The sequence below is a fragment of the Dendrobates tinctorius genome, unplaced genomic scaffold, assembly GCF_039654945.1.
Source record: "Dendrobates tinctorius isolate UK_male_01 unplaced genomic scaffold, ASM3965494v1 ptg000016l, whole genome shotgun sequence".
In the NCBI taxonomy this organism is placed as follows: domain Eukaryota; kingdom Metazoa; phylum Chordata; class Amphibia; order Anura; family Dendrobatidae; genus Dendrobates; species Dendrobates tinctorius.
The window spans coordinates 60,945,893-60,961,015 of NW_027361684.1; the positions used below are offsets into that span (position 1 = coordinate 60,945,893).

The 15,123-nt window shown below is 45.3% G+C and overlaps 1 protein-coding gene across 1 annotated transcript in view; it reads left to right on the top strand.

The window, feature by feature from the left end:
- The first annotated feature begins 11,335 nt into the window (after positions 1-11,335).
- Positions 11,336-15,123, top strand: part of LOC141080679 (uncharacterized) — a 59,805-nt gene continuing 56,017 nt past the window's right edge. Inside the window, exons 1-5 of the mRNA XM_073566069.1 lie at positions 11,336-11,723; positions 11,800-11,883; positions 12,012-12,207; positions 13,143-13,302; positions 13,413-14,432. Coding sequence (XP_073422170.1) covers positions 11,625-11,723; positions 11,800-11,883; positions 12,012-12,207; positions 13,143-13,302; positions 13,413-14,432 — 1,559 coding nt within the window. The 5' untranslated portion in view covers positions 11,336-11,624. The remainder of the gene's footprint in view (positions 11,724-11,799; positions 11,884-12,011; positions 12,208-13,142; positions 13,303-13,412; positions 14,433-15,123) is intronic.

Here is a 15,123-nt window from a genome sequence, read left to right on the forward strand (position 1 = left end):
GGGATTAGGGGTAGGGGTGTGTTGGTGTTAGTGTTGTGGTAAGGGTTATGGTTAGGGTTGAGATTAGGGTTATAGAAGTGTTGGGGTTAGGGATGGAGTTAGAATTGGGGGTTTCCACTGTTTAGGCACATCAGGGGCTCTGCAAACGCAACATGACGCCTGCAGACCATTCCATCAAAGTCTGCATTCCAAAACATCACTACTTCCCTTCCAAGCCCCACCATGTGCCCAAACATTGGTTGCCCCCCTTTTGGGGTTTCAGCATACTCAGGACAAATTGGACAACAACTTTTTGAGTCCAATTTCTCATGTTACCCTTGTGAAAATAAAAAACTCGGGCTAAAAGATAATTTTCGTGGAAAAACATATATTTTTTATTTTCACGGCTCTACATTATAAACTTTAGTGAAACACTTTGAGGTTCAAAGTACTCACCACACATCTAGATAAGCTCCTTAGGGGGTATAGTTTCCAAAATGGCATCACTTGTGGGAGGTTTCTACTGTTTAGGCACATCAGTGGCTCTGCAAACGCAACATGATGCCCGCAGACCATTCCATCAAAGTCTGCATTCCAAAATGTCACTACTACCATTCCGAGCCCCACCGTGTGCCCAAACAGTAGTTTTCTCCCACATATGGGGTGCCAGCGTACTCCGGACAAATTGGACAACCACTTTTGGGTTCCAATTTCTCCTGTTACCCTTGTGAAAATAAAAAAGGGAGCAAAAAGATCATTTTCGAGGAAAAAAAATACTTTTTATTTTCACAGCTCTACATTATAAACTTTAGGGAAAAACTTGGGGGTTAAAAGTGCTCACCACACATCTAGATAAGTTCCTAGTTTCCAAAATGGCATCATTCATGGGGGTTTCCACTGTTTAGGCACATCAGGGGCTCTCTAAACTCGACATGGCGTCTGTATTGAAAAAGTGAAACAGGGCTCCTTCCTTTCCGAGCTCTGTCGTGCACCGAAACAGTGGTTTACTCCCACATATGGGGAATCCCCATACTCAGGACAAATTGAACAACATCTCTTGGTGCTTAATTTCTCCTGTTACCCTTGGGAAAATACTGTATATAATCATGTAAAAGCCGGCCTGTGTATAAGCCGACCCCCCTAATTTTGCCACAAAAAACAGGGAAAACTTATTGACTCGTGTATAAGCCTAGGGTGGAAAATGCAGCAGCTACTAGTAAATTTCAAAAATAAAAAAAGATACCAATAAAAGTAAAATTAATTGAGAAATCAGTAGGTTAAATGTTTTTGAATATCCATATTTAATCAGAAGCGCCATATAATGCTCCGTACGGTTCATGATGGCCCCATAAGATGTTCCATACAAAATACACCCCATATAATGCTGCATAAAGGTTAACAATGGCTCCATAAGATGCTCTATAGAATAATATGCCCCATATGCTGCTCCATAAAGGTTATGGCCCCATATGATGCTCCATAGATTATGCCCCCATTTGCTGCTCCATAGATTATGCCCTCATGTGCTGCCCCGTAAGATGACCCATAGTTTATGCCCCCATATGCTGCCCCATAGTTTATGCTCCATATGCTGCTCCATAAGGTGCTCCATAGTATACCCCCCATATGCTGCCCCATAAGGTGCTCCATAGTATACCCCCATATACTGCCCCATAAGGTGCTCCATAGAATCCCCCCATATGCTGCCCCCATAAGATGCTCCATAGTATACTCCCCATATGCTGCCCCATAAGGTGCTCCATAATATACCCCCATATGCTGCCCCTCAAGGTGCTCCATAGTATACCCCCATATGCTGCCCCATAAGATGCTCCATAGTATACCCCCATATGCTGCCCCCATAGGATACTCCATAGTATACCCCCATATGCTGCCCCAATAAGGTGCTTCATAGTATACCCCCATATGCTGCCCCCATAAGGTGCTCCATAGTATACCCCCCTTTTCTGCCCCCATAAGGTGCTCGATAGAACACCCCCCCATATGCTGCTGCCATCACAAATAGAAAATAAAAGAAATACTTAGCTTTCTGTCACTGGGGGCCAGGTGCCGGGGTCACCGCTGGCTCAGGACCCCAGCACTGGCGATACTTACCGATCCTCCATCCATCGCTGCGTGCCCCTGTGTCTGCCAGGTCCCTCTGTCAGTGACATTCAGGCAGAGGGTACGCACTGACTACGTCATCCCACCCTCTGCTTGAACATCACAGACAGAGGACGGAAGACAGCAGAATAGCAAGCAGTGATGGAGCGAGGACAGGTGAATAGAGTGTATACTTACCCCCTCCTGGCGCTGTCTCTGAAGCCCCTTCTCCCGGTCTGAGGCTCCTTCCTGCAGCGGTCACATGGTACCGCTCATTAAAGTCATAAATATGCGCATATTAATGACTTTAAAGAGCAGTACCACGTGACCACTGCAGGATGGAGCCTGAGACCCAGGAGAAGTGGGGGGCTGCAGAGACCGCGCCAGGAGGGGGTAAGTATGACCTGACACCCCTGCTCCCCCTCCCCCACCGACCCCCCAGTATATGACTCACGTATAAGCCGAGAGGGGGACTTTCAGCCCAAAAAATGGGCTTAAAATCTCGGCTTATGTGCAAGTATATACAGTAAATATTTTGGGGCAAAATATCATTTTTGTGGAAAAAATATGATTTTTTACTTTCACGGCTCTACATTATAAACTTCTGTGAAGCAATTGGGAGTTCAAAGTGCTCATAACACATCTAGATACAGTGCCTTGCGAAAGTATTCGGCCCCCTGGAGCTTTTCCACCTTTTCCCTCATATCATGCTTCAAACATAAAGATACCAAATGTAAATTTTTGGTGAAGAATCAACAACAAGTGGGACACAATTGTGAAGTTGACCAAAATTTATTGGTTATTTTAAATTTTTGTGGAAAATCAAAAACTGAAAAGTGGGGCGTGCAATATTATTCGGCCCCCTTAACTTAACTTTGTTGTGCCACCTTTTGCTGCGATTACAGCTGCAAGTCATTTGGGGTAAGTCTCTATCAGTTTTGTACAATGAGAGACTGAAATTCTTGCCCATTCTTCTTTGGCATAAAGCTCGAGCTCAGTGAGGTTTGATGGAGATCATTTGTGAACAGCAGTTATCAGCTCTTTCCACAGATTCTCGATTGGATTCAGGTCTGGACTTTGGCTTGGCTATTCTAACATCTGGATATATTTATTTGTGAACCATTCCAATGTAGATTTTGCTTTATGTTTGGGATCATTGTCTTGCTGGAAGACAAATCTCCGTCCCAGTCTCAGGTCTTTTGCAGACTCCAACAGATTTTCTTCAAGAATGGTCCTGTATTTGGCTCCATCCATCTTCCCCTCAATTTTAACCATCTTCCCTGTCCCTGCTGAAGAAAAGCAAGCCCAAACCATGATGATGCCACCACCATGTTTGACAGTGGGGATGGTGTGTTAAGTGTGATGAGCTGTGTTGCCTTTACGCCACACATATCGTTTGGCATTGTTGCCAAAAAGTTCAATTTTGGTTTCATCTGACCAGAGCACCTTCTTCCACATGTTTGGTGTATCTCCCAGGTGGCTTGTTGCAAACTTTAAATGACACTTTATATGGATATCTTTGAGAAATGGCTTTCTTCTTGCTACTCTTCCATAACGGCCAGATTTGTGCAGTGTACGACTGATTGCTGTTCTATGGACAGACTGTCCCACCTCAGCTGTAGATCTCTGCAGTTCATAGAATCATAGAATCATAGAATCATAGAATCGTAGAGTTGGAAGGGACCTCCTGGGCCATCTGGTCCAACCCCCTGCTCAAAGCAGGATTCGCTAAATCATCCCAGTCAGATGTCTGTCCAGCCTCTGTTTGAAGACTTCCATTGAAGGAGAACTCACCACTTCTCGTGGCAGCCTGTTCCACTCATTGATCACTCTAACTGTCAAAAAGTTTTTTCTAATATCTAATCTGTGTCTCCTCCCATTCAGTTTCATCCCATTGCTTCTAGTCTTTCCTTGTGCAGATGAGAATAAAGTTGATCCTTCTACAATGTGACAGCCCTTTAGATAATTGTAGACAGCTATTAAGTCTCCTCTCAGTCTTCTCTTTTGCAAACTAAACATTCCCAAATCCTGCAACCTTTCCTCATAAGACAGGGTTTGCAGACCAGTCACCATTCTGGTCGCTCTTTTCTGAACTTGCTCCAGTTTGTTGATGTCTTTTTTAAAATGTGGTGCCCAAAACTGGACACAATATTCCAGATGAGGTCTGACCAAAGAGGAGTAGAGGGAAATAATGACTTCACGTGATCTAGACTGTATGCTTCTGTTAATACATCCTAGAATTGCATTTGCCTTTTTTGCTGCTGCATCACACTGTTGACTCATATTCAGTCTGTGATCTATTAGTATACCCAAGTCTTTTTCACATGTGCTGTCACTTAGTCCTATTCCTCCCATTCTATATATGCTTTTTTCATTTTTATTACCCAGATGTAGTACTTTGCATTTCTCCCTGTTAAAAACCATTCTGTTAGTTGCTGCCCACTTCTCCAGTTTATTTAAATCTTTTTGAATCCTCTCTCTCTCTTCTCTACTATTAGCTATCCCTCCTAGCTTCATCCAGAGTGATCATGGGCCTCTTGGCTGCATCTCTGATCAGTCTTCTCCTTGTTTGAGATGAAAGTTTTGAGGGACGGCCGGGTCTTGGTAGATTTGCAGTGGTATGATACTCCTTCCATTTCAATATGATCACTTGCAGAGTGCTCCTTGGGATGTTTAAAGTTTTGGAAATCATTTTGTATCCAAATCTGGCTTTAAACTTCTCCACAACAGTATCACGGACCTGCCTGTTGTGTCCCTTGGTCTTCATGATGCTCTCTGTGCAACAAACAGAACCCTGACACTATCATAGAGCAGGTGCATATATACGGAGACTTGATTACACACAGGTAGATTGTATTTATCATCATTAGTCATTTAGGACAACATTGGATCATTCAGAGATCCACAATGAACTTCTGGAGTGAGTTTGCTGTACTGAAAGTAAAGGGGCCGAATAATATTGCACACCCCACCTTTCAGTTTTTGAATTTCCACAAATATTTAAAATAACCCATAAATTTCATTCAAGTTCACAATTGTGTCCCACTTGTTGTTGATCCTTCATCAAAAATTTACATTTGGTATCTTTATGTTTGAAGCATGATATGTGGGAAAAGGTTGAAAAATTCCAGGGGGCTGAATACTTTCGCAAGGTACTGTATGTAATAGGCAGAAGCAGCAGACAGCAATGGAATGGATCCTTTTGATGTACGCAATGAAGTATGCCACATACAATGCCTGCTTGACTAGCACTGATATCTATATACCCACATTCATTGGCTGCATGCCTTGCACTGATATGTTTATACCCATGTACACTCCCTGCCTACCTAGCACTGCAATCTATATACCCCATAATTAGTCCTTAGAAGAACTGTTGATTTAGCTGGATTTGTGGATTCAATTATGGTATACCCACAGTAACTGTATACCCCACCTATTCTGTCCCTATCGTTGCAGCAACTCTCCCTACTCTGGTGATTCAGGAGCTGACTGTGTCAAGCAGGGCAGTGCCAGGTCTGATATAGACCTAATGATGCTGTGCGGCCAGCCAATCACTGTAATGCCGCAGCCAACATGGCTGCGGCATTACAGTGCAGGGTCGGACTGGGGCATCGGGACACCGGAGAATCCTCTGGTGAGCCCAGACCCGCCCCCAGCCCCAGCTCCTGTCTCCTTTATTCCTGCCTGCCCTGCATGCCCATAGCATGCACCAAGCGGTGCACACTTTATTGTATAGCTGGCACAGGCAGGCAAGTCTGCACAAGTGAGATGATGTGAAGTGCAGGGGCAGCTCCTTCATATCACCTCCTGCCGCCCGCTTCCGGCTTCTATTACTCTGACAGGAGAGCTGTGTGTGCATGCCGACTCTCACTTCAGCCAGCACAGTCAAAGCCACAGCTGACTGTGAGGCTAAGGCCTGTTTCTCACTTCCGTTTTTTGGCGTCAGTCAAAATCCGCCAATTTCTGAAAAAAACGGATCTGCCAAAAAAGGGGCTGATCCGTTTTTTCCCCCATAGACTTACATTAGTGGCGGATCTTGACTGACGGGAGTTCGTCACACCCATTTTTTGATGGATCCGCCAAAATTTTACGGTCTCCCGAGTGGATGAGATGGACTCTGCAACATTTTTTTGTCTTGACAGTCCGCTATTTTTAACTGCGCCTGCACGGAAGCTTTGCTCCAGGAAAACTTTTAACCCTGAAATGCCGTTCAGGACCGGAAAAAAAATAAAAATCTCTCTCTCTCTCCTTTTTTTCCAGGCAGCGTTTCCTTTAAAGTCCTGCCTTCACCGGATCCGTCAAAACGACGGTCCGGTGGCACACGTTGGTGTGAAAACGGCGACGGATCCGTTTTCCGCCATTTTCATGGATTGCAACTGACATCAAAAAATGGATGTGTGAAACAGGCCTAAGTCTGAAAGGAGACACATACACACAACAGCTGACTCGCAGTCACCTGTTTGCTGTGCTGCGTCTCTCTGCTCCTCTTCCACAAAGCCCTGGACAGCAGTGGAAACGCAGATTTGCTGCAATTAAGCCAATCAGCATTAGTTTTCTTTGTGTGACCTCACAGCACAGCTCAGTCAGGAAGCTGTGCTATGATTGGTCAAAGTCCTGCCAAAGCAGCAAAGCCATATAGTGTACAGCGTAACAGAGGGAGTCTGATGGCTGCAGTGTGACTTTAACCCCTTCCTGCCATCCGACGTACTATCCCGTCCATGGGACCTGGGCCCCTATGCCCATGGACGGGATAGTACGTCTCAGCGATCAGCGGCACCCAAGTGGTGAGCGCCGCTGATCGCGGCCGGGTGTCAGCTGATTATCACAGCTGACACCCGGCACAAGGCGTCAGGGGCGGTCACGGACCGCCCCGACACGTTAACCCCTTGCACACCGCGATCAAACATGATCGCGGTGTACCGGGAGTTAAAAGGAAGCATCGGCAGGGAGGGGGCTCCATCCGTGCTTCCCTGAGCCCCCCACGGCAGCGCAATGTGCAGCGCTGCTGCGGGGGGCTATTTCCCTACAGGCCCCCGGATCCAAGATGGTGACGGGGGGCCTTTGGGGGCCTGCAGGAAGCTGGCTTCCTCAGTGCCTGCAAAGCGCAGGCAAGAAGGAAGCCTTCTGCACTGCCTGTGAGAGATTGCTGATCTGTCACAGTGACCTGTGATGTGACAGATCAGCAATCTGTCACAGGACAGTGATGTCCCACCTGGGACTATGTAATAAAGTAAAAAAAAAATAAAAAAAAGTGTAAAAATAATTTTTAAAAAATCGCCAAATAAATTAGTAAAAAAAAAAAAAATATTCCCCAATAAATTCATTTTTTGAAAATAATAAAAAAAAAACAATAAAAGTACACATATTAGGTATCGCCGCGTCCGTAACGACCCACCCTATAAAACTGTCCCATTAGTTAACCCCTTTAGCGAACCCCTTAAAAAATAAAAATAAAAAACGAAGCAAAAAATAATGATTTATTATCATACCGCCAAACAAAAAGTGTAATAACGCGAGATCAAAAAGACGCATATAAATATACATGGTACCGCTGAAAACGTCATCTTGTCCCACAAAAAACGAGCCACCACACAGCATCATCAGCGAAAACATAAAAAAGTTATAGCTCGCAGAATAAAGCGATGCAAAAATAATTATTTTTTATATAAAATAGTTTTCATTGCATAAAACCGACAAAACATAAAAAAAGACCTAAATGAGGTATGGCTGTAACCGTACTGACCCGAAGAATAAAACCGCTTTATCAATTTTACCGCACGCGGAACGGTGTAAATGCACCCCCCAAAAGAAATTCAGGAAACGCTGGTTTTTGTTCATTGTGCGTCCCAAAAATCGGAATAAAAAGCGACCAAAAAATGTCACGTGCCCGAAAATGGTACCGATAAAAACGTCAACTCGTCCCGCAAAAAATAAGACCTCAGATGACACGGTGGGTCAATATACGGAAAAATTATAGCTCTCAATATGTGGTGATGCAAAAACTATTTTTACAATAAAAAGCGTCTTTTAGCGTGTGACAGCTGCCAAACATAAAAACCGCCATAAATAGTAAATCAAACCCCCCGTTATCACCCCCTTAGTTAGGGAAAAATAATAAAATAAAAAAAATGTATTTATTTCCATTTTTCCATTAGGGTTAGGGTTAGGGCTAGGGTTAGGGCTAGGGTTAGGGCTAGGGTTAGGGCTAGTGTTAGAGTTAGGGCTAGGGTTAGAGTTAGGGCTAGGGCTAGGGTAAGGGTTAGGGCTGAGATTAGGGTTAGGGGTGTGTTGGGGTTCGGGTTGGAGTTAGAATTGGGGGTTTCCACTGTTTGGGCACATCAGGGGCTCTCCAAATGCAACATTGCGTCTGATCTCAATTCCAGCCAATTCTGAGTTGAAAAAGTCATATGGTGCTCCTTCCCTTCCAAGCTCTGCCATGCGCCCAAACAGTGGTTTACCCCCACATGTAGGGTATCAGCCTACTCAGGACAAATTGCAAAACAATTTTTGGGGTCCAATTTCTCCTGTTACCCTTAGGAAAATAAAAAATTGGGGGCAAAAATATCATTTTTGTGGAAAAAAAATGATTTTTTTATTTTCACGTCCGAGCGTTATAAACTTCTGTGAAGCACTTGGGGGTTCAAAGTGCTCACCACATATCTAGATAAGTTCCGTGGGGGGGTCTAGTGTCCAAAATGGGGTCACTTGTGGGGAGTTTCAATAGTTTAGGTACATCAGGGGCTCTCCAAACGCATATGACACCCGCAGACCATGCCATCAAAGTCTGCATTCCAAAACGTCACTGCTTCCCTTCCGAGCCCCGACGTGTGTCCATACAGTAGTTTTCTCCCACATATGGGGTGTCAGCGTACTCATGACAAATTGGACAACAACTTTTGGGGTCCAATTTCTCCTGTTACCCTTGGGAAAATGAAAAAATTGGGGACTAATTGATCATGTTTGTGGAAAAAATACGATTTTTTTATTTTCATGCCCGGGCATTATAAACTTCTGTGAAGCCCTTGGGGGTTCAAAGTGCTCACCACACATCTAGATAAGTTCCTTAGGGGTTCTCGTTTCCAAAATGGGGTCATTTGTGGGTGTTTCCATTGTTTAGGTATTTTTGCAGGACTAATTGATGATTTCAATGGTTCAATTCAGCAATTCAGGAATTGTTTTTTCTTTATGCTGTTCACCATAGCGTTAATATGATAATACAGCTTTATGGGTCAGTAGAATTACTAGAATACCACATTTATATATATACTAGATGGTGGCCCAATTCTAACGCATCGGGTATTCTAGAATATGTATGTAGTTTATTTAAAGGGAATCTGTCACCCCATTTTTACCCCATAAGCTGGGGCCACCGCCATCAGGGGATTATCTAGAGCATTCTGTAATGTTGTAGATAAGCCCCCGATGAAACCTGAAAAATAAGAAAATCATGTTAGATTATACTCACCGGGGGGCGGGGGTGGGTGTGGTGGGTGTCGCGGTCTGGTCCAGCGCCTCCCATCTTCATACAATGATGTCCTCCTCCTTGCTTCTCCCTCTGCTCCTGCGTACACGTGCTTTATCTGCCCTGTTGAGGGCAGAGTAAAGTACCGCAGTGCGCAGGCGCCGGGAAAGGTCAGAGAGGTCCGGTGCTTGCGCACTGCAGTACTCTGCTCTAACCTCCCCAGGGTCGATACAGTACGCATGCGCAGGAGCCGAGGGAGAAGCAAGGAAGAGGACGTCATCGTATGAAGATGGGAGGAGCCGGACGGGATGACAAAACCCATTGGACCAGTCCAAACGCCGGGATGAGTATAATCTAACTATTTTTTCTTATCTTTCAGGTTTCATCGGGGGCTTATCTACAGCATTACAGAATGCTGTAGATAAGCTCCTGATGGCAGTGGCGGCAGCTGATAGGCCAAAATGGGGTGACAGACCCCCTTTAAATTCCACGCCAATATCGCTGATTGCAGCAAATCCATGCGGCAGGAGATGACCCATGGCAATCATCGAGAGATCAGCGGCTAGCACCGCAGATCTCCCGACGGTAGCGGTGTTGTGCGGCATTCGAATTCCGCTCCAATTCGTGACCGGACTGTGCCTGTTGCTGATTGGTCACAGTCGGCAGGGCGCGACCAATCAGAGACACGGGATTTCCATTACAAACAGACAGGCAGACAGACAGAATTAGATGATTATGTAGTAGATATTTTGGCACTTTAATACAATAAAAACTATTTTATAGAAAAAAGAATTGCTTTTGCATCACTATATTCTGAGAGCTATAGATGTGTTTATTCTCCACTGATGGAGCTTTATGGATATTTGCTTTTTGTGGGCAAGATGTTATTTTCAGTGAAACCATTTTTATTTACATTCGACTTTTTGGATCATGTTTTATTCCACTTTTTTTGGCGGAATGAAGAAAAAGCATTTTTTTGCCAATTTTTTTATTTTTTTGTAAATGAGTTCACTGAAAGGGATAAATAGTCTAGCATTTTTATAGGTTGGGTGATTGTAGATGCGACAATAGTAAATATGTGTACTTTTCTACATAAATATACTTATTTATTGGTACAATATATATTTTTTGTTTATTTTCTGTTTTTTTTTACAATTCATTACTACTTTTTTAACTATACTTAATTTTTATTAATCTGATCACTGGTTTAATTCATTACAGTGTAACAGCACTGTAATGTAATGTATTATACCTACCTGTGCTGCACTAGCAGAATCGTCTTACACAATGCTCTGGGCACTGTCTAAACAGGCCTCCATTGCTGGCAGAAGCAGAGGTTGCGATATCGTGGAGGGTACTGATTGCATAGGAAAAGGAGCCTACTACTGGGCAAAAATGTCACTGAAAAAGACCTGGGTGTGTGGATGGACGACAAACTCACATTTAGTGGCCAGTGTCAGGCAGCTGCTGCAAAGGCAAATAAAATAATGGGATGCATTAAAAGAGGCATAGATGCTCACGAGGAGAACATAATTTTAGCTCTATATAAGTCACTAGTGCGACCTCACTTAGGCTGGTTTCACATTTGCGTTTTTTAGCGCTGGAAAAAAACGCATACGTGCGCATGCGATTTTTCCCCTATATTTAACATGGGTGCGCATACCTGCGCGCTTGTAAGCGCATGTATGCGATTTTCATGCGCTGCGTTTTTTTGGGGTGTGCGTTGGTATTTTCCAGACGCAGCATGTTGCATTTTTTGGCCCTGGAAAAAATCGCATGCGCACGTATGCGCACATTTTGCGCTAAAAATGGCCATTATAGCCTATGGATGCGCATACGTGCGCACTGGCATGCGCAGGTATGCGTTTTTTTAGCGCTGCGTTTTTTGGGTGGTGTCCACTTTTTATCCTAGTTAGAATCTTCTAAAGTCAAAAAAAAAAAGTCTATATAAAGGAGGTGCCTGCCAAAACTCTGCCACTACTACACTGACAGATTGAAGAGCAGACAGTCAACCAAGAACCCATTATATCAGCGAAGAATGTGAGTATATTACATTATATGCCTGTCCTTTTAAATTATGTATGTACTAATGATTTTTATTATTTTTACATGCAGTATGTCTTCAGAATCCGAGTATTCCCCATCGCGGCAGGAATTGGTGCAAGCAGACCGTGAGGTGATTATTTTCGTGCATCTGGTAAGTATATCTGCTGCTTCTCCAAATCTCTTACGTTTTTTTCAACTTTCTTAAGACATCGTCATCATCATCTGCGGACGGGACTAGTGAGGGCGAAGAGCAGGAGCAGCGAAGCCAAGTCCCGGTGGTGATACGGAATGTAAGTATCAAATGATTTGTAATGTTCTTTATTTTTTATCTTCTATTTTTACTCTTTTTTTTGTTTCTTTTTTTGTAACTTTTTATTCAATTTAATTTTGATTATTCTAATGAATGTGTTTTGTCTAGGTTCCACAACGGGATGAAGACGTCTACCTGGATAATGAGCAGCTCATCAGCCTGGTCCAGGAGCGTTCGCCGTTGTGGGACAGCCGTGACCGGCTGTACAAGGACAATGTGGTGACCCGGCGGCTATGGAATGAGGTGGCCGCAGCGTTGATGGATGGCTGGGACAGCGCCACAGCATCCTCCAAAAAGGCGTTTAGTGAGTATTTCCCTGCTCTGTATTGTGCCGCAGTGACTGTTGTCCTTGACGGCACTGTTGGGTTTCGTGCTAGGCGTATTCTAGCAGGAAACCCAACAGTGTCATCGGGGTCTACAGTGACTGCTTTGAGTATTGTATTGCTACATTGTGCTGCAGTGACTGTTGTCCTTGACGGCACTGTTGGGTTTCGTGCTAGGCGTATTCTAGCAGGAAACCCAACAGTGTCATCGGGGTCTACAGTGACTGCTTTGAGTATTGTATTGCTACATTGTGCCGCAGTGACTGTTGTCCTTGACGGCACTGTTGGGTTTCGTGCTAGGTGTATTCTAGCAGGAAACCCAACAGTGTCATCGGGGTCTACAGTGACTGCTTTGAGTATTGTATTGCTACATTGTGCCGCAGTGACTGTTGTCCTTGACGGCACTGTTGGGTTTCGTGCTAGGTGTATTCTAGCAGGAAACCCAACAGTGTCATCGGGGTCTACAGTGACTGCTTTGAGTATTGTATTGCTACATTGTGCCGCAGTGACTGTTGTCCTGGACGGCACTGTTGGGTTTCGTGCTAGGTGTATTCTAGCAGGAAACCCAACAGTGTCATCGGGGTCTACAGTGACTGCTTTGAGTATTGTATTGCTACATTGTGCCTCAGTGACTGTTGTCCTTGACGGCACTGTTGGGTTTCGTGCTAGGTGTATTCTAGCAGGAAACCCAACAGTGTCATCGGGGTCTACAGTGACTGCTTTGAGTATTGTATTGCTACATTGTGCCTCAGTGACTGTTGTCCTTGACGGCACTGTTGGGTTTCGTGCTAGGTGTATTCTAGCAGGAAACCCAACAGTGTCATCGGGGTCTACAGTGACTGCTTTGAGTATTGTATTGCTACATTGTGCCGCAGTGACTGTTGTCCTTGACGGCACTGTTTTTTTTTATCAACAGTGGACAAAGTCCGAACACGTTGGCGTTCGATCAAGGACCGCTTCAACAGTGATGTTCGTGCTGAGGGCCAGGTTCGCAGTGGATCTGCGTCAAGGACCAGAACTAGATACCGTCACTATCACGCGTTGCAGTTCCTAAGACCGGTCCTTGCCACAAGATCGTAAGTATTATACATTTTGGGTTTTTATTTTTATTAATCTGTGTTTTTCTAATCCACAGCTGATGCTTCTTGTAAAGGCATGGTAGTAATGATTTTCCTTTCTTCCACAGCACCTGGAGCAGCACCCTGCAACCTGGCCCTGGAGCGGTCCTTCCTCGGACGTCCTCTGACCCGTCCCAGCCATCCGACAGCCAGGAAGCACCTTGCAGGTCAACCACACACACAGCTGGTGACCAGGAAGCTGGGCCATCAGGTGTTCCCCTGTCCCAGGTCTCTGCCACTGGTTATGCGGGCACTACCCGCCAGCGGCAGAGGGCCTTGGACAGGAATGTCTTGCCCGAGTTTATGCATTTGAGCGAGACATTTAATTCCAGCCTCAAGTCACTGTCTGACAGAGTTGAAAGCGGTTTTGCACTCATGGAACGTGGTTTTAACCACTTTGAACACCGCTTCAATTCTGTAGAACAGCGCCTTGACCGTCTGGAGGCCGACCTCAACAGACCAGCACACCATTTTTTTAGTAAGATTGAAAAGGGCATGGCGGAACACCTTAGTCCTGATCAACAGCTGAATGTGCTGCAGGCCTGCAACAATGCTTTCTTGCAGGCTATGCAGCATAATCGGTACGGTCAGCAGTCAGTGGTGTCCTTTCCACCTGTGCCACCATTGACTCGCTTCACCTCACTACCTACTTGTGCTGCATACCACTGCACGGACACCTCTATTCAAAGCCAGGACACCCACCGTTACACCACCACAAGTCTGAGTGCAGCTGGTCACTTCACCGACACCACCATGGCAAGCGCTGCTCCTGTCTGGAGCACCACCGCCAATCCCATGCATGCGTGGAGCTCAGCCACCACTAGGCAAACATGGAACAGCCCTGCCGCTACAACAACATGTAGTAGCCCTGCCACCACCACTCTGCAAACCTGGACCATCACTGCCGCCACCAGTCCTCCTGCAAGGACGAGCACTGACAACGAAGAGCAGCAGCAGCCACCTCAGCAGCAGCAGCCACCTCAGCAGCAGCCACCTCAGCAGCAGCCGCCACCTCAGCAGCAGCCGCCACCTCAGCAGCAGCAGCGACCACCTCAGCAGCAGCCACCTCAGCAGCAGCCGCCACCTCAGCAGCAGCCGCCACCTCAGCAGCAGCCGCCACCTCAGCAGCAGCAGCCACCTCAGCAGCAGCCGCCACCTCAGCAGCAGCCGCCACCTCTGCAGCAGCCGCCACCTCAGCAGCAGCAGCCATACCAGCAGACGGGGGACCTACATTCCATATTTGCCCCTAGTTCAAGGCGAAATCAATCAAGGCGGGCATTGGGCCAAAGTCGGTCCAGGCACACAAGCCTACGGCGACATGCCATTACAACTAATGTACCTGAACAGATTTCCTCTCCTACAAGTGTTCCTAGTTTAATTCCCTTAACTGGACTACCTTCCCCCACAAGTTTTGTTGCCCCTTCCCCTCAAACACCGTCTTCAACTGCAAGTGTTGCATATTCCCTGCACACCCCCAAATTGAAACCATCTGCCCCCAAACGCCGTAAAAAATAATTTTTAGGTTTATTTTTGTGATAAAAAATAAATTTACATTTGTGGTTCACCATTACTAAGTTTCATTAATGTTGTTTGCGCCGCTCACACACACTGATGGGTAAATACATGTTAAAAACCAACCCAAGGCCTAGTATAGTCATTACAAGGCCTAGTGTAATAACTCTAGTTTCACCAACTAGAATCTGGTTTCATGAAAAACAAACTGTTGAAACTTGTCTTAAAAATAAGTTTCTTTCTAGTTTCACCAGTTTGTTTTTTGTG